The sequence below is a fragment of the Saccostrea echinata genome, unplaced genomic scaffold (genome assembly GCF_033153115.1).
Source record: "Saccostrea echinata isolate AGI-Se365-2 ecotype Australia unplaced genomic scaffold, CSIRO_AGI_Sech_v1 ptg000001l, whole genome shotgun sequence".
Classification (NCBI taxonomy): domain Eukaryota; kingdom Metazoa; phylum Mollusca; class Bivalvia; order Ostreida; family Ostreidae; genus Saccostrea; species Saccostrea echinata.
The window spans coordinates 51424220-51448791 of NW_026889750.1; the positions used below are offsets into that span (position 1 = coordinate 51424220).

A 24572-nucleotide genomic window follows, 5' to 3' on the forward strand; every position below is an offset into this window, starting at 1 on the left:
TACATTAAAAGGAAATATGTTAAAGGATGACTACTTTTAAATTATGGTAGTATATTTTTGCAAAATATGCATGCTAATTTGCTACAGATCACATGTTTGTTAAAATGCAATTTCATTATGTAAACATATGCATCATATCTAATCAACATGCAAGGCTGAGACACTTATGTAAACATGATGCAACATTTAACTGTGGCATCTAGAACTTGAAAGATGCAACTTGTTTACGGCATACTAATATACAAGGTAATTTTCTCGATTTCACTCTTATGGTGGCATATTCCTGCCCTCTCAGGCTCTATATGCGAGTGATTTTTCTAAAGATTCTGTCGACATGCAAGATAAAAAATGTCAACATGGAGGATTAACATTTCAACTGACATGCAACATAATTATGTTAACATGAAAGAATATTTAATGTGATCTAATGTCATACATCTTTGTGAGTTAATTCGAAATACAACTTATTGATGTCAACACGCAGTTTCTTATTTATTTTAAATGCAGCTTACTTAAAATATCGATTAATCAGCAACTTTTTTTTTATGTCGACATGCAACTTATTACAAAGTCAGCTTAATTACCAGAATGTCTGTTGTTTGTAATGGAAAAGCAAAGTTCTGTACTTAAAAATAAGTGCATGTCAACAAAATTAAGTTTATTGTCGATACAAATAAGTCGCATACATGTCGACATAAATTATTCCTATATTGACATTGACCAAATTTGCATGAATGATTTTCTGAAAATGTTTTCCGAACGTCATAGTTTCCACTGATTATTTTTTGAAAACATACCAAAAAGGTATATACAATATATAGGATCTCCCATGAATAATAGTTGGATATGATTTTTATCCAACGAGTTGTGTGTTTTTTATCCCCGAGCCTTGGCGAGGGGATAAAAACACACAACGAGTTGGATAAAAGTCATATCTAACTACAAATCATGGGAGATTCTTTTTATCCCATGTTTAATACTTCACAACCAATGTTTTACACTGTTTTATATAGGACTCCACTTTATTTTACTTCATCGCGCTAACGCAAAAACCATTGTGACGTCACAACTGTGGATTATGAAAAATTTATCCAATGAGTCATATCCACGGGATAAAGGGGTAAACATGGGATAAAATGAAAATAATAAAAGAAGAAATTGAAAAAAAAATGTATATAAGCGACATTAAAATGTTTGTAGCATCGACAGTCTTGTGCTACTTACTATATGTAGCTGAGCCTTACGCCCACGCCTCAATGGTGGCCGCGGTGGGTAGTTCTGGTGCCAAAAAGGCTAATATAGACACTATTTCGAAGCACCAAACGCCAAGTAGACCACTATTTATGTTATACCAAAGGGGCCCAGCCAAAGCGGCTGGTGCTCAAGAGTAGGATTCGTGCAATATAGCTGAGCTGGGTACTTATGGCTCTATGGTGGCCAAATTGGGGGGTTTTGGTGTCAAAAGGGGCATTATAGGCATCATTTGCATGGGGCACCAGTATCTGTAACCCCCAATTTATGTGGTACTATAAAAGTCCAGAGATATTGTCCCTCGCCCAAAGTAGGACATACCCAAATAAGTCAGCTCGAATACACTATTCCTGTGTCTGTAGGCATTACATTCACCATTTCTGGGCATCGGAGTTCCAAGCAGACAATAATTTATGCAAATCTTTAAGGGTAACCCTGCGCAACTGGCGTCCATACTAGCACAAATGCTCTTTAATGTAAATGTGGCCATAGTGGGAGGTTCCATTACCAAAAGGGGCAATATAAGTACCGTTAGGGAGGCACCAGAACGCGAAGTAGACCCCTATTTTTGATTGATTGATGATTATTTAACATCGTGTCGCAGTATTACAGCAATATATCTGCTACCCCTATTTTTGTGATATTGTAAGGGTCTAGAAAGAGTTCCTGATCCCAAAAGTAGGACTTGTGTGCCACTTAAATGCGGCTGACACATTATGGCTCAGTGGTGCTACTAATGATTTCGATACCAAAAGGGGCACTATATAGACATCATTTCTGGGCATCATGATCAGTGGCGCCAAGAATATACCATTTTGAGCATAAACCGCCCCACGTTGTGTGATATCGATGTAAGAATTAGCTTCATTCTTAACAGACGAAATAGGTTCAATTCTTTATATAATTTTAAAAATACTATGCACTAATAAAACAGTTGAATAATGTTGGACTTGGGCAATCCCCTTGATTTACTCCTCTATCAAGTTTTGAATAATTTGAAATGTACATGTAAGACTGAATATGTGATCAATTAAATGAAATAAAATACTAGTTATCTGGTCGTTGGATGTCAAGGGGCGTGTCCCAATAACAAGAAAGGAACAACTATCTGTATAAGCCTATCAAATTGTGTGTTACAAGTAAAACAGGAGATGTTTGTAAAACATTTATGGGCATAATAATAATAAATAATTGGAATTTTTCCAAGTCCAAGGGGCATAATTATGTCAAAAATTGCTCGATCGTACCCAAAAGAGAACTTGGCCTAGATATTCTTATGATAAATTTGTGTACCAAATTTCATTTCAGGATGTTAGACCTCTGCGAAGAAAATGAAAGGAAACTGTTGGTTGACAGACAGACAGACCGACAGACCAACTGACAGCGGCAAAGCAATATGCCCTCCCTTCTTCGAAGGGGGGCATAATTAAACTATATACTGATACTTCTTACACATTCGATTTTAGATGCAAAAATTGAGTTTTATTTGTCACAATAAAGTTATGCCAATGCATGTCAGTCATCAAACACACTCAAGAAAGAAAGAAATCTTATTTCATTAACCTTCACATAGTTAAAATGAAAAATGCACGTAATTAAATAAAATTAGATAAATATGTGTATCATTATTATCATTTTCTATTAAATGGGTGTTAGTTTTCCGTTTGTTTACTTATACAGTCAATAACGTTGTGCTTTATCGGGTTCCTGCCTCTCTGTATATTAGTATTATACGTACAAATTCTGTTAAACTGTTAAAAAGAAATAATGTATTGCTTGAGTTGAATTGTGTTTAAGAAAACTAATCAAATAATCGAATACATGTATTTGTTTGCCAATTTAATTGTATGTTGTATAATTAAGATAAAATCTATGTACTGTCACGAATTTTGTACTGAAATGTCCATATAGTTCAAGGTTAAAAAAAAAGTTTAACTCTAGACAAGGAAATATAAATTTGTTTACTTCTAAATTTTCTCAACATTTCACCCTTCCACGTGCCATGGAAGCCTGGCTAACCGTCAGTTTTATCATCTGATTAATTGACATGTTGGAAAGGTTTTGTAACATTTCAGAATTTTTGTCCTTCAGCATGTACTCGTGTTCACTCTGTGGACTGAACAGAACGGACCGTAGTCACATGTCCATACGGTTAGTTTTGTCTTTCATATTAATCTTGAACGTTGATTTTAAAATATCCGAAAATTGTAAGATACTTATGTACATGTATGTTTAATGTATTTTACTGCCACATAAATATTGCATGTTAAAATCATTCTGTAAAAGCGATGTGATGGTTTCATTGCAAGTTTATAACACCCTATCTTTGCGAGAAATATCATATTCGTATATATATGCACGGGCACTTGAATTTAAGTTTTATGTATATCGATAATGAAAACATTTCTAAACCTGCTGTCGATGTGCATAACATTGAATTAAAGTGCACGCGCATCGACCAAGTCGAGATGAGTTTATGTTATACTCCTGGCATTGGCATCGGCGTTCGATTAAAGTTTTAGGAGCAAGTCCATTCCCAAGTAACTATAAGCCTTACCTGAACCGAACTTGCATGGGTAATGCATCTAGAGATATACACCACAGACTTGCTTCAGATGCTGGATCTGACCTACATTTTTCAGTTGAATGAACAGGTTAAAGTTTTTAGAGCAAGTCCATTTCCAAGTAACTGTAAGTCTTGCCTTGGCTCAACTTGCATGGATATTGATCCCGGGATGCACACTAAATGGAAAAAAAATGTTATGAGATTTGCCTTACTTATAGTTAATATTCATGGAGGTGAACTTGGTAATCTTTGATTACCTAAGTTTTGATATTGTGATTAGGGTTTGTATTCTGAACATTTCGCTTAGGATATACAGCTGTGGATGTGATTGTATGATATTATATTTACATCCACTGAATATTATCTCCTTTATTTCTTAAGAAAACCATTGCCGTCAAACTGTCCGTAAACACCTCTACAGTTTTCTGGAGCATTTGCTGTTCCATCAATGAAACCTACAATGACGTGCATATCAATAATACACTATTTCATTACTAAATCCTATTTTGAATGAATATTTGCACAGATATAAATATAAATAATAAAATGTCTTTCTTTCTTTGTTTGTACGGGAATTAACGTTGCAGCTATTGCAGAAAAAATTATTACATAATCCGCCTACGCGGGTTATGCATTTTTTCTGCAACAGCTGCAACATTAATTCCCGTACTAACAACCAAAGAAAGCATTTTATTGTTTAAATAGACTGCAAAGGGATATATATTTTACAAGTATTTCTGTACCCTGTATTAATCAGAGTTGCATGGATGATGCATCTAATGTGTTTCATTACCAGTTTGGTTTGAGATGCTGCACTTTCCATAGAGATGAACAGTTAATGTTTCTTTTTTTTTTTTTTTTTTTTTTTTTTTTGGAGTAGGTTTCATTTTCAAGTAACTTTATAAGTCCAACTAAGATCAAACTTGCATGGATAAATCATCTATGGATGCAGGTTTGCCCAGGATGTAGAATCTTACCTACATTTTCAAATTGCTGAACAGGTTTATGGGGCAGGTCTGTTAAGCAAACTCCAAGTCCTTCATTATCCAAACATGCATGGATTATTAATTAAGGGATAAAGTTTATCAAACATGTTTCATATTCTGGATCTGATCTACATTTTCTGGATGAATGAAAAAGTTAAAGTTTTAGAGCAGTCCATTCAAAATAAAAGTAAACTCTAACTAGACCAAAAGGACATGTGTGATGCAGCTAGAGATGCACACTAAGAGAGAAATTTGCTTCCTATGTTGGATTTGACCTTCATTTTCCGGATGAATGACCTGGTTGATGTTTTTGAAGCAGATTCATTCTAAAGTAACTATAAATAAGCGCTAGCTGGACCAAACTTACAGATGATTCTTCTGTGGACGGTTCCAAGCTAAGACTTGCTTCTAATTCAGGATCTGACCTACATTTTCCGGATGATTGACCAGAGGTTTATTCGCAGGTTACTGTAAGCAGCTGGTAAGTCCTATGCTGATAAACTTTATATATATGATGGATCTAGGGATGCACTCGACTTGCTTGTAAATGTACTCGACTTGCTTGTAATGCCGAATCGTATGAAATCTTAAACATGATGATTGAAAAAAAAATAAATTTCGAGGAAGTCTATTACTAAACCAAACAAAAAATCCTGTCCATACCACACTTGCTTAAATATTGCTCCTATTTGGTGTGAATTAAATTTTGCCTAACGTATAGATAACATTGGTTGTTGTGAGCTTTGTAATCTTTGATTATTCGTGTTTTGATTTTGGTTACCTAACACTTTCATGTAATGCTCAATTTCTGTTGCCCTAATTGTCAGACATACGAGTTAGTGGTGACCTTATGCTATCAAAGATTGTTCAAACATCATATTAATCATATTTTTATAGTAATTCATCACTAGTACAGATCACAATACGCATGAAAAATGGCTTATGAATGCGAAGGAAACAATGAAGAACTTTCACCAAGTAAGCGTGACCATGATCCAGTTAATGTTCCTGAGCAAGATGGCGCCACGGATGTTGATCCCGAGGTTAGACAAAACCCAACAGATCACGGTTATGCTTGGGTTATACTTGCAGGTAAGATTCCGAATTAACACATGATCCTAAATCATTCAGACAGATGCAGTTGCATCTTCTCGGGCCTGTCGGGCAAGTTCTAAAAAACATTTCGAATGAATGTACACCACCGGATGTTAAATTTTTTTATACAAAATGGAGTCGCATCCTATTTATTATTATATTGGATGACTTCTCTTCTGTAGTATATTTTAGATTTTATATCGTTACATTCATTCAATGAAGCTTAGCTCCATGTAAAGTGGTCTCACTACATTTATTTCAATGTTTTTAAAAGGAGGGGTTGTCATGGACGCCTTCGAAACACATTCGAGGTTGTTTAATCGCTTGTCGAAATGCCCGAGAAGTTGCAATTAAGGCAGATAGTAATTGAAGTTCTACCAAAGCCTAGTAGGGTAAAAAAGAAAGATGAAAAAAGTTTGTATTAAAAAAGTTGTGATAATGACCTAATTTCAAATTTCTAGAGACGTAACTATTAATGTGTAAAGCAGTTACTTCAACTTTTTTTATTAGTATCTCGACTTTTTCTCTCCTAATTACGACGTAAGTCTACCTCATAATTACGACTTTTTTTTCTTGTAATGCCAACTTATCATCACTTTATTATGACCTGTCATTTCATAATAATTCTTTTTTCCTCCATCTTCTTAATTTGAACCCATTAGTCTTTTATAAACTACAAATACTTACAAAATCAGGGACCCTTGAGGGCATAGTACAAAACAAAAAATAACCTACATGTGTACCATGCAGATATAATTGCATTTTTTTTTCAACAAGTAACTGGATTTTTTTCACATATTGAAATGTACATGAAAAAAATTATTGAATGTGAAATCGTTTTTTTTCAGCCTCGATGGTTGCGACCTTCATAATTACCGGAACATTCCGAGCGTTTGGGGTATTGTATGTTGAACTTATTCTTACGTTTAATAGCAACGCAACAATGGCATCCTTAGTGCAGGGGCTACTGATCTTCACCTCAAGTACTGGGTGTAAGTTTTTTGCTCGTTTGTTTGTTGTTTAACGTCCTTCTCGAGAATTTTTCACTCATATGGAGAAGCCACAACTTGCCGATGGAGGGCTGCACATTTTCGACCTATACTCGGCACTCAGGGCCATTGAGCAATGAGGGATCTTTTTTTCGTGGCAGCACCTACTGCGACACGGGACCTCGGTTTATACGGTCTCATCCGAAGGACCGGTCTCACGTCCCGCAGTGGATTCGAACACACGACGTAAGGATCAACTCCTTACACCAGAGTCGTACTCTAGAGCAAACGCTCCAACCATTGCCATGCAAGCGACTTTAGGTGTAATTAAGTAGTACAGGGGATACTGATTTTTCACCACAAACATTAGATGTAAGTAGAACAGGGAATACTGATCTTTATCAAGTACTAGATGTAAGTAGTGCAGGGAATACTGATTTTCTCAAGTACTGGGTGTAAGTAGCTCAGAATACTGATTTGCACTCAAGTACTGTGTCATGTTCTAAATTTTGAATTTACCGGGTGGGAGTAAATACAAAATTTAGAACATGACAACTGGATGAAATATGGAGATAACGAACAGTATTCAAGCTCAAAAGACATAAACCCAATACGCAAGTGATAAGGGTAAAATATGAAGATAACGAACAGTATTCAATCTCGAAAGTCCAATGAAACGATACGAATTTGGAGCAGAGCAAACACGGGCCTCAAAATTTAGAGGTTGGATCAGGTGCCATGGAGGAGTGAGCATCCCCTGCCGACCGGTCATACCCGCCGTGTGCTCCTTGTCATGATAGGGAAACAAAATCCGGATATACATGTATCCGTAGACATTTCAGTGTATAAATAATGGCCTAACAATCAGTATGAAAAACGTCAGTCAGCATTTGACTCAATGACAGGTTGTATTTGCCGACAAGGTCTTTGTATCAACCGAAAAACTTGCGAAAAGATGACTTAAAACGAGACTGTTGATATCCTAGTATCCTATATCAACTTGTTTGTCAATAGCTTGCCTCGTTTTAGAAATTGTTCATACGTAGAGCATGCTCTTGCGTATCGAATCAACTGAGGGACATAAACCCCATATGCATGTGATAAGGGTTTATTGCTACATAAGTAAGGGAAGTTGACGATTAAAAAATGAAGTCATCACGTTTATCATAAAGCATGGTCATTAGGTTACCATTAACGTCTTTTTATAGTAAAATATCCAAATATGAAACAGATGTGTCAGACTCTTTGGTATCTTTAATTTCAAGCTCACTGGGATATGTGGAATCGACATTTGAATTGAAGTAACTATTGTTCATTGATAATACGTCATCGATATATCTAAATGTCGAGTTGAAGGCTACAGCAAGTGTTTTTTCTTCTCATGTAGAAGATTTTGAATAACTTTTGCTTCATATGAATACAAATAGGTCTGCTTATAATGGGGCGCAATTGGTACCCATGGAAATTCCGACAGATTGTTGGAGGGATCAGTCTCCAAAAACTACATAGATATTGTCAATCAGAAACTCAAGCATCTTTGACTGTCAACTTCAGAGTACTTGTGTGTACAATCAGAATGTTTTTTAACAAAACAATGTCGCAAATGACCAGTGACGAGGTAAGTAAATTTACGAGTTCCATTTTTATTGAAAAAGCAGCGTCAATAATGTCAAAAAGCCTGGATTTACTTTATCGTGGGGAATGGTTGTATAAAGTGTTGAAAAGTCGTAAGTTTTGACGTTATTGATTTTGTTAAAATTTTGTGATTTCAAATTTTCTATAAGTTCCTTGGAATTTTTAATTATCCACACCTGTTTAAAACCACTTCTTGAATATATTGTTGAACAGTTCTCCTGAAGTTTCTCCTTTACTGCTGTTAATATTTTAGTGAAGAGTAAAAAAGGTTTGGCAGAACATTTACTGGAACTCGCTATGTATCTTTGTAAGGATTTTATGAAGTTTAGGAATCTAGTATAGGTATGGTAATTCAAATTCATTTTGATTGTTGGAAATATTAAAAATATTTAAAACTGACATGTGATTATGATGAATCTCCTCTTTAGAAAGGGAGCTATGGGTATAAGATGGATTACCACTTGCAGAATAAAATCCCGTTCCTCTAAAATACAATTAAAATAATGAGCCTTGCAGACAAAGAAAATGTTGTTACCCGCTTTGTCAGCTTGGGCCAGTACAAACTGATCGTATAATCTACCTAATTCATTTTTTCAAGTAGTGCAGGGATCGAAGACTGATTTTCATTTCATTTACTAGATGTAAGTAGTACAGGAAATACTGATCTTCACCTCAAGCACTGTATGTAAGTAGTGCAGGGAATACTGATTTTGACTGTGCAGGGACCCGGAGTACTGATTTTCATTTCATGTACTAGATGTAAGTTACCTTGGCCATAACTTTTGAACGGTTGGTTCTAGGGCTTTCATACTTCACATTTGTAATCCTTGTGAGAAGACCTTTCTTTGAATACCAATAACTTTGACCCTTTGACCTTGACTTTGGAGTTTGACCTACTTTTGGAAAACTTTTACCTTGGCCATAACTTTTGAACAATTGGTGCTTGGGCTTTCAGACTTCACCTGTGTAATCCTTGTGACAAGACCTTCCTTTGAATATCAACAACTTTGATCTTTTGACCTTGGAGTTTGACCTACTTTTGAAAAACTTTACCCTTGGCCACAATTTTTGAACGGTTGGTGCAAGAGCTTTCATATTTCACATATGTAATCCTTGTGACAAGACCTTTCTTTGGATACCAACAACTTTGACCCTTTGACCTTGGAGTTTTACCTCTTTTTGGAAAACTTTGACCTTGGTCATAACTTTTGGTGCTTTGGCTTTCATATTTCACCTGTGTATTTCTTGGGAGAAGGCCTTTCCTTGGGCACCATTTATTTAGACCAATTGACCTTGACCTTGATGTTTGACATACTTTTGAAAAAAAACGTTAACCTTTTCCATATCTATTCAATGGTTGCTGCTAGGGCTTTCATATTTCACATATTTCACCTCGTAACAAGACCTTACTTTGGGTACCAACATATTTGATTTGCATTTGAGAAAGTTTAACCTTTGCTATAAGTTGCCATACGGGGGCATCGATGTTTCACAAACACATCTTGTTTTCTTTCAGTTTAATTCTTAATTTTGTTAATTCAATTGTGTAATATCATACATGTTTGTATCATGTATATGAATTACCCCAGAGGCTTTTTGTGTCCCCGTAATCGAGGATTCGGGGGTATATACTTTTTGCCTTGTCCCTCCGTCTGTTTATCTGTTTGTCTGTTTGTCCGCCAAAACTTTAACATTGCCCATAACATTTGATTGGTTGAAGCTATTGTATTCATATTTAACATGTGTATTTCTTGTGACAAGACATTCCTCTAGGTACCAACATATGTGACCTCTTGACCTTGGAGTTTGACCCACTTTTGCAAAAAATTACTCAACTTTAACCTTGGTCATAACTTTTGAATGGTTGGTGCTAGGGCCTTCATATTTCACATGTATATTCATTTTGACAAAACCTTTCCATGAGTGTACTTTTGACCTTAGAGTTTGACCCACTTTTAAAAAAAATTAACTTGGCCATAATTTTTGAACAGTTAGCACTAGGGCTTTCAATTTTCACAGGTATATCTATTGTGACAAGACCTTCCTTTGGATACCATCAATTTTGACCTTTTGACCTTGGAGTTTGACCCACTTTTAGAAAACATTAATCTTGACCATAACTTTTGATTGGTTAAAGCTATGGCTTTCATATTTCACGTGTGTATTCCTTGTGAAAAGATCTTCCTGTGGGTACCAACATATTTGACCTCTTGACCTTGGAGTTTGACCCACTTTTGCAAAAAATCACCCAACTTTAACCTTGGCCATAACTTATGAACGTTTGGTTCTAGGGCTTTCATATTTCACATGTGTATTCATCGTGACAAGACCTTTCCATGGGTGTAAATATTTCTGACCTTTTGTCCTTGACCTTAGAGACTGACCCACTTTTAAAAAACTTTAACCTTGGCCATAACTTTTGAACAGTTAGTACTAGGGCTTTCAATTTTTACAGGTACATCCATTATATACATTGACACAAGTCCTTTCTTTGGGTAACAACATTTTTGATCTCTTGAACTTGACCTTGAAATTTAACGTGCATTTGAGAAACTTTAATTTTCGTCATAAGCTGCCATACGGGGGCATCAGTGTTTCACAAACACATCTTGTTTAAAGATATTAACATTTTTACCTAATCCTTGATTCAATAAAAAGAGATCCTTTTTTATTGAACAAAGGATAGATATTTACATTAATTTCATTCAGTATCTACAAGTGACACGAAGAATATTAATATGCAACATACAACATACCCGTACAACAAAGAGGCAGTTCCGTCCTGTTATCATGTTGTAGATTTTGAATTTACTAGGTAGAGGTAAGTGCAAAATTTACATGATAATTTTTTTTTTTTGTATTTACCTCCACCTAGTTAATTCAAAACCTACAACATGATAACGTGGTGAGCAAATGGATTTGTGGAGATATAAAGCGTTTTCTTTATTCATGGTTGTATCTCGTACAAAGACATTTGAAAATGTAAATACATGTAGATGGGGATAATACAGTCTTGTTTGTGTCAACCTATCGATACCATAGGAGGATAAACTTTTAGAAGTAGACATCAGTCTGCGAATTTGAAACCATTAAAATAGGGGTGAAAAAGTTCTCAGAATTATAAATAAATTAGACAGAAAAACATAGCATGTTACGCGTTTTGTATGGAGCGCCAAATGAACAATCTATTTGAGGATATTAATTTCAATTATTGCACGCAGTAGTGGAATTTAGGCGCAGCACAATGCAATTATTGTTCTCAACAGTTGAATTGATTTGCGCATGAATTGAATTGTTAAGCACAACTAATGCTTGCAAAAGCTATTTTAAACGAAGCTCTATATGAATGATTTGCTGTTTTTCTTTAAATTTATTATTGTTAGTGAATATCTTTACCATGAAAAAGAAATGTATTAAAAGAAATAATCACGCATTAATTCTTTTAAAGAGAGTAATAATTCAATAAAAGAGATCATCATTTAAATTATGGTTATGTTGAATAAAAGACATTCCGCATAGGACTTGCCATTTAAGATATTTCTGATTACACATGTAAATAGGTCCTCTCTCTCGCTCTCTCTCATATAATGCGCATTATAATTGAATCACTAAAATCTTCAACTATATGAAGAGATCTTTAATTGATCGTTGCGCGCATCAATTCAATTGATGATATATCCAAATAATGAAATTGGTGTTGTCCCATCATGAGTGAAATATTCTCGATGGGACGTTAAGCAAAGAAACAAACTATTCCTGGGCGTTTTATTTACGATTAGCTGTACTGGATCTCTTTGATTTTACATGAAATCTTGAGACATGACCTTAGTTTGATAGAAGTCCTGTTTGATTTTCAGCGGTTCTGGTTCTTGTCTTCGGTCTGCGCCGGTTCTCTCCACGGTTTTGGGTTGTATTAGGAGGTTTCTTCTATTTCTTTGGCTTTCTGACCAGTAGCTATGCAGTGTCGATAGAGTTTCTTCTCTTCAGCTATAGTTGTTTGACTGGTAAGTTAAGGTATTTTATGGAAAATTACTTTAGCAAAGATGTGAGTTATTTATAAGAATGATGGTTTGTGTCTATTCTTTTAGGATTTGGAATGGCGTTTTCGTTTTCGTCCATAGTTGTCACTGTAGGAAATTATTTCGATAAGAAACGAGGGTTTGCGAATGGCTTAATGATGGCAAGTGGAAGCCTTGGAAGTTTGGTGTTTGCGCCATTTTTACGTCTGCTGCTGGATGAATACTCCGTAAGAGGTTCTCTTTTGATTGTGGCAGCCATATCTACCCACATCATTGCTTGTGGAGCCTTACTGCGCCCGCCATCGTTTGCTACCAGAATTAACGACAAATGCCGTGCAATGATAGCCCAGAATGCACACAAAGAAGAAAAAGGCAAGTTAATACTTAATAGAGACAATGTTTGCAGAACAAATAAACCTCTCTTTTCATCAGATCCAAGTTTATTTCTTCAAAATGGAATGTTTAAACCATTCGAGCCCCAAACAAAAAGCATTAGTACCGAAATGATACATAAAACTAAACATTTTGGTAGTCATTTAACAACTTCTCTGAGAGATTACAATATTGAAAACTTTTGTATCAGTGTATCCGCTATAGATCTAAATTCTGAGATCAAAGACAAAAAAGTTGTGAAAATAAATAAAGAGCAGTTCTTCAATTTCAAGATATTGAAAAACGCCTCGTTCTTGCGACTTTTATTCGCTTACACAGTGGGATCCATTGGTACAAGCCTTCCACAGAATTATTTACCGGCGCTGGCTATGGAAGAGGGAACGGAAGCGACGAATGCCGCACTGCTGATCACCGTTAGTAGCTTTTTCGACCTACTCGGGCGCATTATGATTGGATATGTTTCGGACAAGAGACTGGTCAGACGTTCTTACTTAATAGCAGTCAGCATGGCTCTCAGTGGTGTTGTTCAGTGTTTGTCTCCCTTTTATAAAGACTACTGGAACCTTGTTTTATTCAGTGCGTTCTATGGATTCTTTTCTAACTTTATTTCTGCCTTGTATTCCGCCACGTTGCTAGATATCCTTGGACTTGATGACTTCCGGAGCGCCCTTAGTGTGATGTATTCTGGGTATGGTATTATGAGCGGTGCAGCAGCTCCATTCATTGGTAATTTTTATTATTCTCCTATTTATATTTCTCTTTTACTTGAATAAAACATTATTGTTGTTGATTTCTTCGACATAATTGTCATCTGTTGGTAAATGGGGGGGGGGGGGGGGGGTCCATAGAAAACAAAAATAATACGATAAACGATAACTGATGAAATCCAAAGCTTTCCATTTTTAAAAGTCCTTATTGGGCCTTTATGGTCATCTGATTTCCATGCAAAACTTTTCTAAAACGTTTCCTATCTAAATCTATTTAATAAGTTTTACTGAGCGATCCTCCCAAAATATGATGCTGGACCGCTCAACGAGACGTTGGACCGCCATGACATTTTTTGGGCAATCGTTAATCTTCAGTTAAGGGGGGGGGGCTCATCCGCATTGCAGGTAAATAAATTACACTAAACTTCTGTCATCCACATCGCAAACTTACGCTAGCGCAAGATTTGTATTAGAAACATTTTTAAGGTTTAAGAAAACAATAATAATGACCTGGTTTTCGTGAAAAATGCGATCGACCGAACCCTCAAACCACACAGTTGTCTTCGACCTAACGATTTGGTTCTCGTTTCCCTCGAACCCAGCCAATAAATTTAAATCAATCAGCGTTTCCTTTGAAATTTTTGGACAGAAATGCAGTTCCACGCAAAATTTGAGCATCAAAATTATTTTTGGATGGTTTTCCCTTTGGGTTTGAAAAATTTGGAATATAAAAATTACTTTTTCTAAATTTTATAAAGATTGATTATTTGCTTTTTTTTTGTAGGTGACCTAAGGGACAAGACGGGGACCTATGTGACCTGTTTCTATTTATTCGGGGCCGCTCACATCCTCTCCTCTATTGTGTTATTTACTGAGTGTGTTTCCTGTTCATGATGTACTGTTATGTTACAATATTTAGTTTTTAATTCTACTGATCACAGACCATAAGAGACTTGTGCATTTGTAAATCCAGTGTCTTCTTGACACTTGTTCGAAATCTTACTACTCCTACATGTTATTTTTGCTGACTTGGCATATGTAGACAATGGCACACACTATCCCTTTTAGTTTGACATGGTCGTTATCAGAGTGAAATGAAACATGAAGCTAACAAACAGTAATAATGTCCAAAAGTCAAATTAAGCAATACAAACGGTAAGCAGAGCAAGCACGGACCTCTGAAAACAGAAGTAGGATCAGGTGCCCCGGAGGAATGAGCATCCCCTGTCGACTGGTCATACCCAGGATCCTATTTAAGCCGAGACCAGGGCCTGGAGACACCTTGTGTCCCCCAAGCAATAATCCACACACATATATTTGTGATATTTAAAGGAAGAAAGGCTCTTTTGGAGCAATGTAAAATGAATAACTAAATTTTAGTCAGTACACATGTACTTAGTATTTACTTGCCACATACTTCATGGTATGAGAAGACCCACGAATTCATATTCTCCACAAAATATAAAATTTCAAATACTAGTGCATAAAATTTTTTAACCACGAATTCAAATCCCCAAGAACTAGTTTTTTTTCCTCTTACCACGAAAATTTGACCCCACGAAAACTTGTGATTTTACAGTAATCTACCAACATTTATGTCTATTCTTATCTTTTCTGACCCCTTCACATGACAAAGATGACCAACAACATAATTTCTGTGGATGTGTAGCATAACCAGAATTTGTTCTGCGTCTTTATGTTTCAATTCACCATTTTCCCACCAAAGATTGGTAGCCCAAGATGAATCCTGGGTTCAGCACTTCAACCCTGAATAAAAAATTCAAAGCAAGCAGTGCAAACACTTCAATTCTCCACTCCCAAAGACGTTCAGGCAGAAAACATAATCAGGGGGGTGGCTTCTGTTTATTTTCTTGTAAAGTGCCTTGTTTTTAAAATTAGAAGACAGAAGCTTTTACCCTTCCAATACATGTATTAGTTTAGGTATAAGAAGTCAGGAAAATAAGAAGAAATGGGTTGTTCAGCTGCATTTGTCAAAGAAAGAACTTTTGGTAAGGTCAGCAGCATTAAGCGGAATTTGTCCAACAGGGTAACTCAGTCGATATAGAGCGCTCGCTCCGTGATCGGGATGCTGTTGGTTCGAGTATCCCCGCGACAAACCTTTGTCGATAAAAAAAAAAAAGCAACTGTTCCCTCGCTAGGCACTCGGCACCTTGAAGTGAAAGTTGCCGCGGTCTTTCAGATGAGACTTTAGAAATCGAGGCCCCTGTCATATCATGTGCTGGCACGCTAAAGATTCCTCACTGCTCAATGGCTCTGAGTGCCGAGTAAAGGTAAAAATTTGAAGCCCTTCGCTGGCATATGGTGACGTCTCGTTTGAGTGAAATAATCTTGCAAGGGAAGTAAAACTACAATACATCAATCCATCAAAGTGATTATAGTAAAGTCAACTGAATTAAGCGGTATATTTGTCCAACAAAGTGATTCATTGAGATAATGCCGCTAAATTCACCATGCAGAAACACTTGGTAGAACAAATGCTGCTCAATGCATGATGACATCATCAGACGCTACTCAATGCCGCTGGCTTCACCAGAATCACTGTGATGGACGCTAACTTTACCTAAAGCACTGTGTTTGATAGATGCCGCAGACTTCACCAAAAGCACTTTGTTGAACAAATGTCTCTTAATGCCGCTGACCTCACTAGGAAATCTGTGATGGACAAATACCGTTCAATACCGGTGACTTTACCAGAAGTCCATGTTTTGACAAATGCCGATGACCTTATAAAACGGATCCCTGCTTTCAATCCCATTCCTGGAGAAAATGCCAAGTCCTGTAAAGGAAGAAAAATCTAGCATAGTGTCAAAGTGTATACCGTGTTGGACAAATGCCACTCAATGCCGCTGATTTGATTAACATTTTTCTAGACAAATGCAATGTGTAGAAAAATTCTCAAGAAATTTTCAAGAAGGACTTTTATGTATTATTACTCGGGTATTTTAAAGAATTTTTCTAAAAACAGAATAAACTTTCGTAATTTCTCACATGAAGGAATAGCCTCCAAACAGAGCACATTGAAGTAGAAATTAAAAAATTAAATTTCTAACCCCCAGCTTATACTTTCACGTAAATAAAGACGAATTATAAATACTACTGGGATTATCTCTCTTTGCAAATTAAAACGTATTGTAGTATTTTATATCTGAGACAAAAATTCAATAAAAACTATAATTATTACAGAGCTAATAAATACAATAAAAACTATAATTATTACAGAGCTAATAGATACAATAAAAACTATAATTATTACAGAGCTAATAAATACAATAAAAACTATAATTATTACAGAGCTAATTAATACAATAAAAACTATAATTATTACAGAGCTAATAGATACAATAAAAAGTATAATTATTACAGAGCTAATAGATACAATAAAAACTATAATTATTACAGAGCTAATAGATACAATAAAAACTATAATTATTACAGAGCTAATAAATACAATAAAAACTATAATTATTACAGAGCTAATAAATGCAATAAAAACTATAATTATTACAGAGCTAATAGATACAATAAAAACTATAATTATTACAGAGCTAATAAATACAATAAAAACTATAATTATTACAGAGCTAATAAATACAATAAAAACTATAATTATTACAGAGCTAATAAATGCAATAAAAACTATAATTATTACAGAGCTCATAGATACAATAAAAACTATAATTATTACAGAGCTAATAAATACAATAAAAACTATAATTATTACAGAGCTAATAAATACAATAAAAACTATACTTATTACAGAGCTAATAGATACAATAAAAACTATAATTATTACAGAGCTAATAAATACAATAAAAACTATAATTATTACAGAGCTAATAAATGCAATAAAAACTATACTTATTACAGAGCTAATAGATACAATAAAAACTATAATTATTACAGAGCTAATAAATTCAATAAAAACTATAATTATTACAGAGCTAATAGATACAATAAAAACTATAATTATTACAGAGCTAATAAATACAATAAAAACTATAATTATTACAGAGCTAATAAATACAATAAAAACTATAATTATTACAGAGCTAATAAATACAATAAAAACTATACTTATTACAGAGCTAATAGATACAATAAAAACTATAATTATTACAGAGCTAATAAATACAATAAAAACTATAATTATTACAGAGCTAATAGATACAATAAAAACTATAATTATTACAGAGCTAATAAATACAATAAAAACTATAATTATTACAGAGCTAATAAATACAATAAAAACTATAATTATTACAGAGCTAATAGATACAATAAAAACTATAATTATTACAGAGCTAATAGATACAATAAAAACTATACTTATTACAGAGCTAATAGATACAATAAAAACTATAATTATTACAGAGCTAATAGATACAATAAAAACTATAATTATTACAGAGCTAATAGATACAATAAAAACTATAATTATTACAGAGCTAATAAATACAATAAAAACTATAATTATTACAGAGCTAATAAATACAATAAAAACTATAATTATTACAGAGCTAATAGATACAATAAAAACTATAATTATTACAGAGCTAATAGATACAATAAAAACTATAATTATTACAGAGCTAATAGATACAATAAAAACTATAATTATTACAGAGCTAATAAATACAATAAAAACTATAATTATTACAGAGCTAATAGATACAATAAAAACTATAATTATTACAGAGCTAATAGATACAATAAAAACTATAATTATTACAGAGCTAATAAATACAATAAAAACTATAATTATTACAGAGCTAATAAGTACAATAAAAACTATAATTATTACAGAGCTAATAAATACAATAAAAACTATAATTATTACAGAGCTAATAAGTACAATAAAAACTATAATTATTACAGAGCTAATAAATACAATAAAAACTATAATTATTACAGAGCTAATAGATACAATAAAAACTATAATTATTACAGAGCTAATAAATACAATAAAAACTATGATTATTACAGAGCTAATAAATACAATAAAAACTATAATTATTACAGAGCTCATAGATACAATAAAAACTATAATTATTACAGAGCTAATTAATACAATAAAAACTATAATTATTACAGAGCTAATAGATACAATAAAAACTATAATTATTACAGAGCTAATAAATACAATAAAAACTATAATTATTACAGAGCTAATAGATACAATAAAAACTATAATTATCACAGAGCTAATAAATACAATAAAAACTATAATTATTACAGAGCTCATAGATACAATAAAAACTATCATTATTACAGAGCTAATAAATACAATAAAAACTATCATTATTACAGAGCTAATAGATACAATAAAAACTATAATTATTACAGAGCTAATAGATACAATAAAAACTATAATTATTACAGAGCTCATAGATACAATAAAAACTATAATTATTACAGAGCTAATAGATACAATAAAAACTATAATTATTACAGAGCTAATAAATACAATAAAAACTATAATTATTACAGAGCTAATAAATACAATAAAAACTATCATTATTACAGAGCTAATAGATACAATAAAAACTATAATTATTACAGAGCTAATAAATACAATAAAAACTATAATTATTACAGAGCTCATAGATACAATAAAAACTATCATTATTACAGAGCTCATAAATACAATAAAAACTATCATTATTACAGAGCTAATAAATACAATAAAAACTATCATTATTACAGAGCTAATAAATACAATAAAAACTATAATTATTACAGAGCTAATAAATACAATAAAAACTATAATTATTACAGAGCTAATAAATACAATAAAAACTATAATTATTACAGAGCTAATAAATACAATAAAAACTATAATTATTACAGAGCTAATAAATACAATAAAAACTATAATTATAACAGAGCTAATAAATACAATAAAAACTATAATTATTACAGAGCTAATAAATACAATAAAAACTATAATTATTACAGAGCTAATAAATACAATAAAAACTATAATTATTACAGAGCTAATAAGTACAATAAAAACTATAATTATTACAGAGCTAATAAATACAATAAAAACTATAATTATTACAGAGCTAATAGATACAATAAAAACTATAATTATTACAGAGCTAATAAATACAATAAAAACTATAATTATTACAGAGCTAATTAATACAATAAAAACTATAATTATTACAGAGCTAATAGATACAATAAAAACTATAATTATTACAGAGCTAATAAATACAATAAAAACTATAATTATTACAGAGCTAATAAATACAATAAAAACTATAATTATTACAGAGCTCATAAATACAATAAAAACTATAATTATTACAGAGCTAATAAGTACAATAAAAACTATAATTATTACAGAGCTAATAAATACAATAAAAACTATAATTATTACAGAGCTAATAGATACAATAAAAACTATAATTATTACAGAGCTAATAAATACAATAAAAACTATAATTATTACAGAGCTAATTAATACAATAAAAACTATAATTATTACAGAGCTAATAAATACAATAAAAACTATAATTATTACAGAGCTAATAGATACAATAAAAACTATAATTATTACAGAGCTAATAAATACAATAAAAACTATAATTATTACGGAGCTAATAAGTACAATAAAAACTATAATTATTACAGAGCTAATAAATACAATAAAAACTATAATTATTACAGAGCTAATAAGTACAATAAAAACTATAATTATTACAGAGCTAATAAGTACAATAAAAACTATAATTATTACAGAGCTAATAAGTACAATAAAAACTATAATTATTACAGAGCTAATAAGTACAATAAAAACTATAATTATTACAGAGCTAATAAGTACAATAAAAACTATAATTATTACAGAGCTAATAAATACAATAAAAACTATAATTATTACAGAGCTAATAAATACAATAAAAACTATAATTATTACAGAGCTAATAAATACAATAAAAACTATAATTATTACAGAGCTAATAAGTACAATAAAAACTATAATTATTACAGAGCTAATAAATACAATAAAAACTATAATTATTACAGAGCTAATAAATACAATAAAAACTATAATTATTACGGAGCTAATAAGTACAATAAAAACTATAATTATTACGGAGCTAATAAATACAATAAAAACTATAATTATTACAGAGCTAATAAATACAATAAAAACTATAATTATTACAGAGCTAATAAATACAATAAAAACTATAATTATAACAGAGCTAATAAATACAATAAAAACTATAATTATTACAGAGCTAATAAATACAATAAAAACTATAATTATTACAGAGCTAATAAATACAATAAAAACTATAATTATTACAGAGCTAATAAATAGTTTACAATAAAAAAAAAAGTACTAAAAGTAAAGAGAATTTTAGCGTTCAATATCTTGGCATTTTACTGAACACTCATCGTATTACATATTCGAGTACGCCCCGAAACATTCCAAAGCGAGCGTTCAAAAGCGAAAGCCCCGTAATAAATAAAAAAAAATGTCTTGCTATTCATTTAAAAAAAATCTGATGAGTGATGACACTGTAGCTTAACTGATTTGTATGAAAGGAAGAGAAAAGTATAAAGTGGACTAGAAACAATTATTTTTCATCTTTATATTGAATATGCAGAATCATGTATCTTGAATGTTTTTCTAAACTTGCTCCAAGTTTTGTTGAAATCAAATCAAGACTACGAGAGGAAGCATTTTGAAGGATTTTCACATTTTATTGTTATTATTTTGTAGTTTTGGCTCTTGATATTAATATTATTAATTAATATAGGATTACTAGTTTATTTCTTTTTTAAATCGAACCAAAACTGTAGGAGTACTAGTATTACACAGAAACTTCCATTTTTAGTAAATATGTTCATCGAAATCAAAAGCCAATAAATAGAATGATGCATCTAAGAGATGTTTCATTTTGAAAAAAAAGAGTAACCATGTGACATTGTTCATCAACATAAATAGCTGGTACAGAAAATATGTATTTTGTGAAGCAGGTTTTACTAAGATCGGAACAAAAAATGTAGGGGCGCTGGGGTGTCTTTTGGCAAGAACTTAATAAATAAATTTCATGTTTTAGTAACCATGGCAGCATATTCCTTGTTTAGGTAGAAAGAAGAAAAAAAACCCCATAAATATGCTTAATACAAATTATATATACGCATTAATGACTGTCATATTACAACTCCATATCTTAAGTACAGTTGTATTTTAATTCTTTACCAAGCATTTTTCGATTGTTTTCGTTCGGACTTTGAAATGACGTGTGTGTTTGCTTACTCTCATATAATATTTAATTTATGATACATATGCAATTATTTGTAAATGTACATGCAAGTACAGGTGATACGTTAATTAACATGGGTAATCAAAACAAGCTCATTCAGGGAATGTATGTCCCAAGCTTTAAAATAATATAAGTTGGAAGAAGATCTAAAACAGATGGAAAGAGATTGGAAAAATTGCATGACCTTTCACCCTTTGGCCTTGAAATCCTATTGGTCTTTCTCTGATAGAGTCAGCACCTTACATTTCATTGGAAAAGCTCAAAGAAAACTAACTTTATCATCTTAATACTAATTTATGTAAATATGAATATCTAACCTTGGCCTTTGACCTCAAATCAGTAGGGGTCTTTCTTAAGACATATGGAGTTATGTAGACAATTTCATCGCAAAAGTCCAAGGAGAATTAAAGTTATCATTTGGAAACGATCTTTTGCAATATCTGAACGTCTGACAATTACCTTTGACTTCAAAGTCAATCGAATCTTCTTTACATCATAGTTAGGTAATAAATTAAATTTCATTAAATAAAAGGTAAAGGACTTATAGAGCTGTTATCCAGAAACTAAGTGTTACAGACAGAATGAGAGACAGACGGACAGACCCAATTTAACGTCCCCCGCTTTTAGCAAAACCCATGTTTGAAGGTTGGCCTCGTATTACGGGCAGCAATGAAAAAATCACGACTTCCTTCGTCTTAGGATGATTCATCTTTGTTTCTCTCACAATATTTATTAATAATTTAGTTGCAACTAGATGTCAACAACACGTTGTTGAAATTAAATGCTCTGTAAATGATTGTGCTAACTACTGTTTCCTGTGAACTGGAAATTTTCAGACTGTAAAGCAAAGAATTTCTCATACAAAACAAAGGTAATGGAATATTTAAAATGGAAATTCATTAAAATGCCACCATTGAACTAAAGGTGACGGTGCAAAATATTCATTTAATGATTTCAACTTTTCCAAAATGTGAAATTGTTACAAAAATACCTCTTGGTTATATGAAAAAATCCCTTAGTTACCAACATTTACTCGACATATGTTCTAAAATGATCAAATACCGCGATGTTAAACGATTATCTGGGAGAATTTAATGTTGATCTTTTGACAGAAACAAATATCTCTCCTCAATCTTAGCCCCTGACAATCATTGTATGAACTTCACAATATTATGTTGACCCTTAAGGTACATATACATATGACCTTGAGTCAACACCTTGACTCACCTTTGCCAGTAAAACATACTCCAGTTTGAATTCCTTCTAGTCGAGGGTTTCGAAGATAAGGCCTGGACATGATTTCAATCTCGGGGCTCAGTTATGTATCATATATTTTATGTTTCCACCAAAGTAAGGATACTGACACAGCTGTAATTCTTTCCGTTGTCCTGTCCCTCTGTCACAAAATCTTGTTTGGGCCATAACATTCGAGCTCTTGAATGGAATTGATTTAATCTATATCATCTTGTTTCAAAGGACTTAAAGATCATATGTCGATCTTAATTCAAGTTAATATCTCAAAGATTGGGAAAGGAATAGGGAATTTGGCTCAATTAAGTTCATATTCATGACTCAAGTTCATATTTCAGAGGTCGTTGCGCAGAGAATGAAATAGAGTTAAGGCTTTAACTCTTGATTGCAATGAATACTCAAACATGAAAATGGTGTTGCTGATGACGGAAGGTATGCAATGATTTTGATTATTGTTCATATCTCGAAGGCCAAGGTAAACATATTTCAGAATGCTTTGAATAACGAGAACATTTTCGGTCTTGTGATTCATAAGCATACCCTGTTGATCGTTTTGTGTCCCTTGTTATGATCGGGTAAACGGGGGAAAAAACCCAAGACAATTGGTTTGAACAGAATGTCTTAACACTTTGTATGAAAGACGTCAGTGAACACTCGATTTAACGACAAAATGTATTTGCAAACAAGGTCATTGAATCGACCATAAAATTTGCGAAATGTTTACTTTAACCGAGATTGTTGATATCCTTGTATCATGAACTTATCTGTCAGTAGCTTGTCCCGTTTAATAAATTGTTCGTAAGTAGAACATGCTCTTGCTTATAGAATCAAGTGCATGGGAGACATAAAACATAAACATCATATGCAGTATATAATGGTTTTTCGACGTAAATAAGGAAAGTGTTTAGGTATCCACATTTGATTTACACCACTTCTCGAATATATCGTTGTACTGTACTCCTGAAGTCAATATTTCAATGAGAAGTAAAGAAAGAAGTTTGGTAAAACATTTACTAGAATCTGTTATGTATCTTTGTATGAAATTTTGGAATCCAGTATAGTATGGTAATTCGAATTCAATTTGGTTGTTGGGAAAATTAAAAATATTTTAAACTGCATGTAATGGTTTTGAAAACTTTCATCCTTAGAAAGGGAACTGTGAGTATAAGTTGGATAATGGCTTGAAGATGAAAATCCAAGTTCCTCTAAAATGCCATTATAATTGAAAACCTTACAAACAATGTTGTTACTTGCTTTGTCAGATAGGACCGGTGCATATTGATCGTGTAATCTATTTAATTCTTTTTTAACTTCTGCATTATTGAAGACACAAGGATAGATGGTTTTCACATTGCCCCTAACCATTGAAGG

At 32.6% G+C, this 24572-nt stretch overlaps 1 protein-coding gene across 1 annotated transcript; it reads left to right on the forward strand.

Moving 5' to 3' along the window:
- Positions 1 to 4942: 4942 nt before the first annotated feature.
- On the forward strand, positions 4943 to 15430 carry LOC133194193 (monocarboxylate transporter 12-like). The gene is made up of 7 exons (XM_061330203.1): positions 4943 to 5284; positions 5701 to 5895; positions 6747 to 6890; positions 12380 to 12526; positions 12611 to 13069; positions 13139 to 13660; positions 14426 to 15430. The coding sequence occupies exons 2-7, from the start codon at positions 5739 to 5741 to the stop codon at positions 14533 to 14535; spliced, it is 1539 nt and encodes a 512-aa protein (XP_061186187.1). The 5' UTR covers positions 4943 to 5284; positions 5701 to 5738; the 3' UTR covers positions 14536 to 15430.
- Positions 15431 to 24572: the final 9142 nt, after the last annotated feature.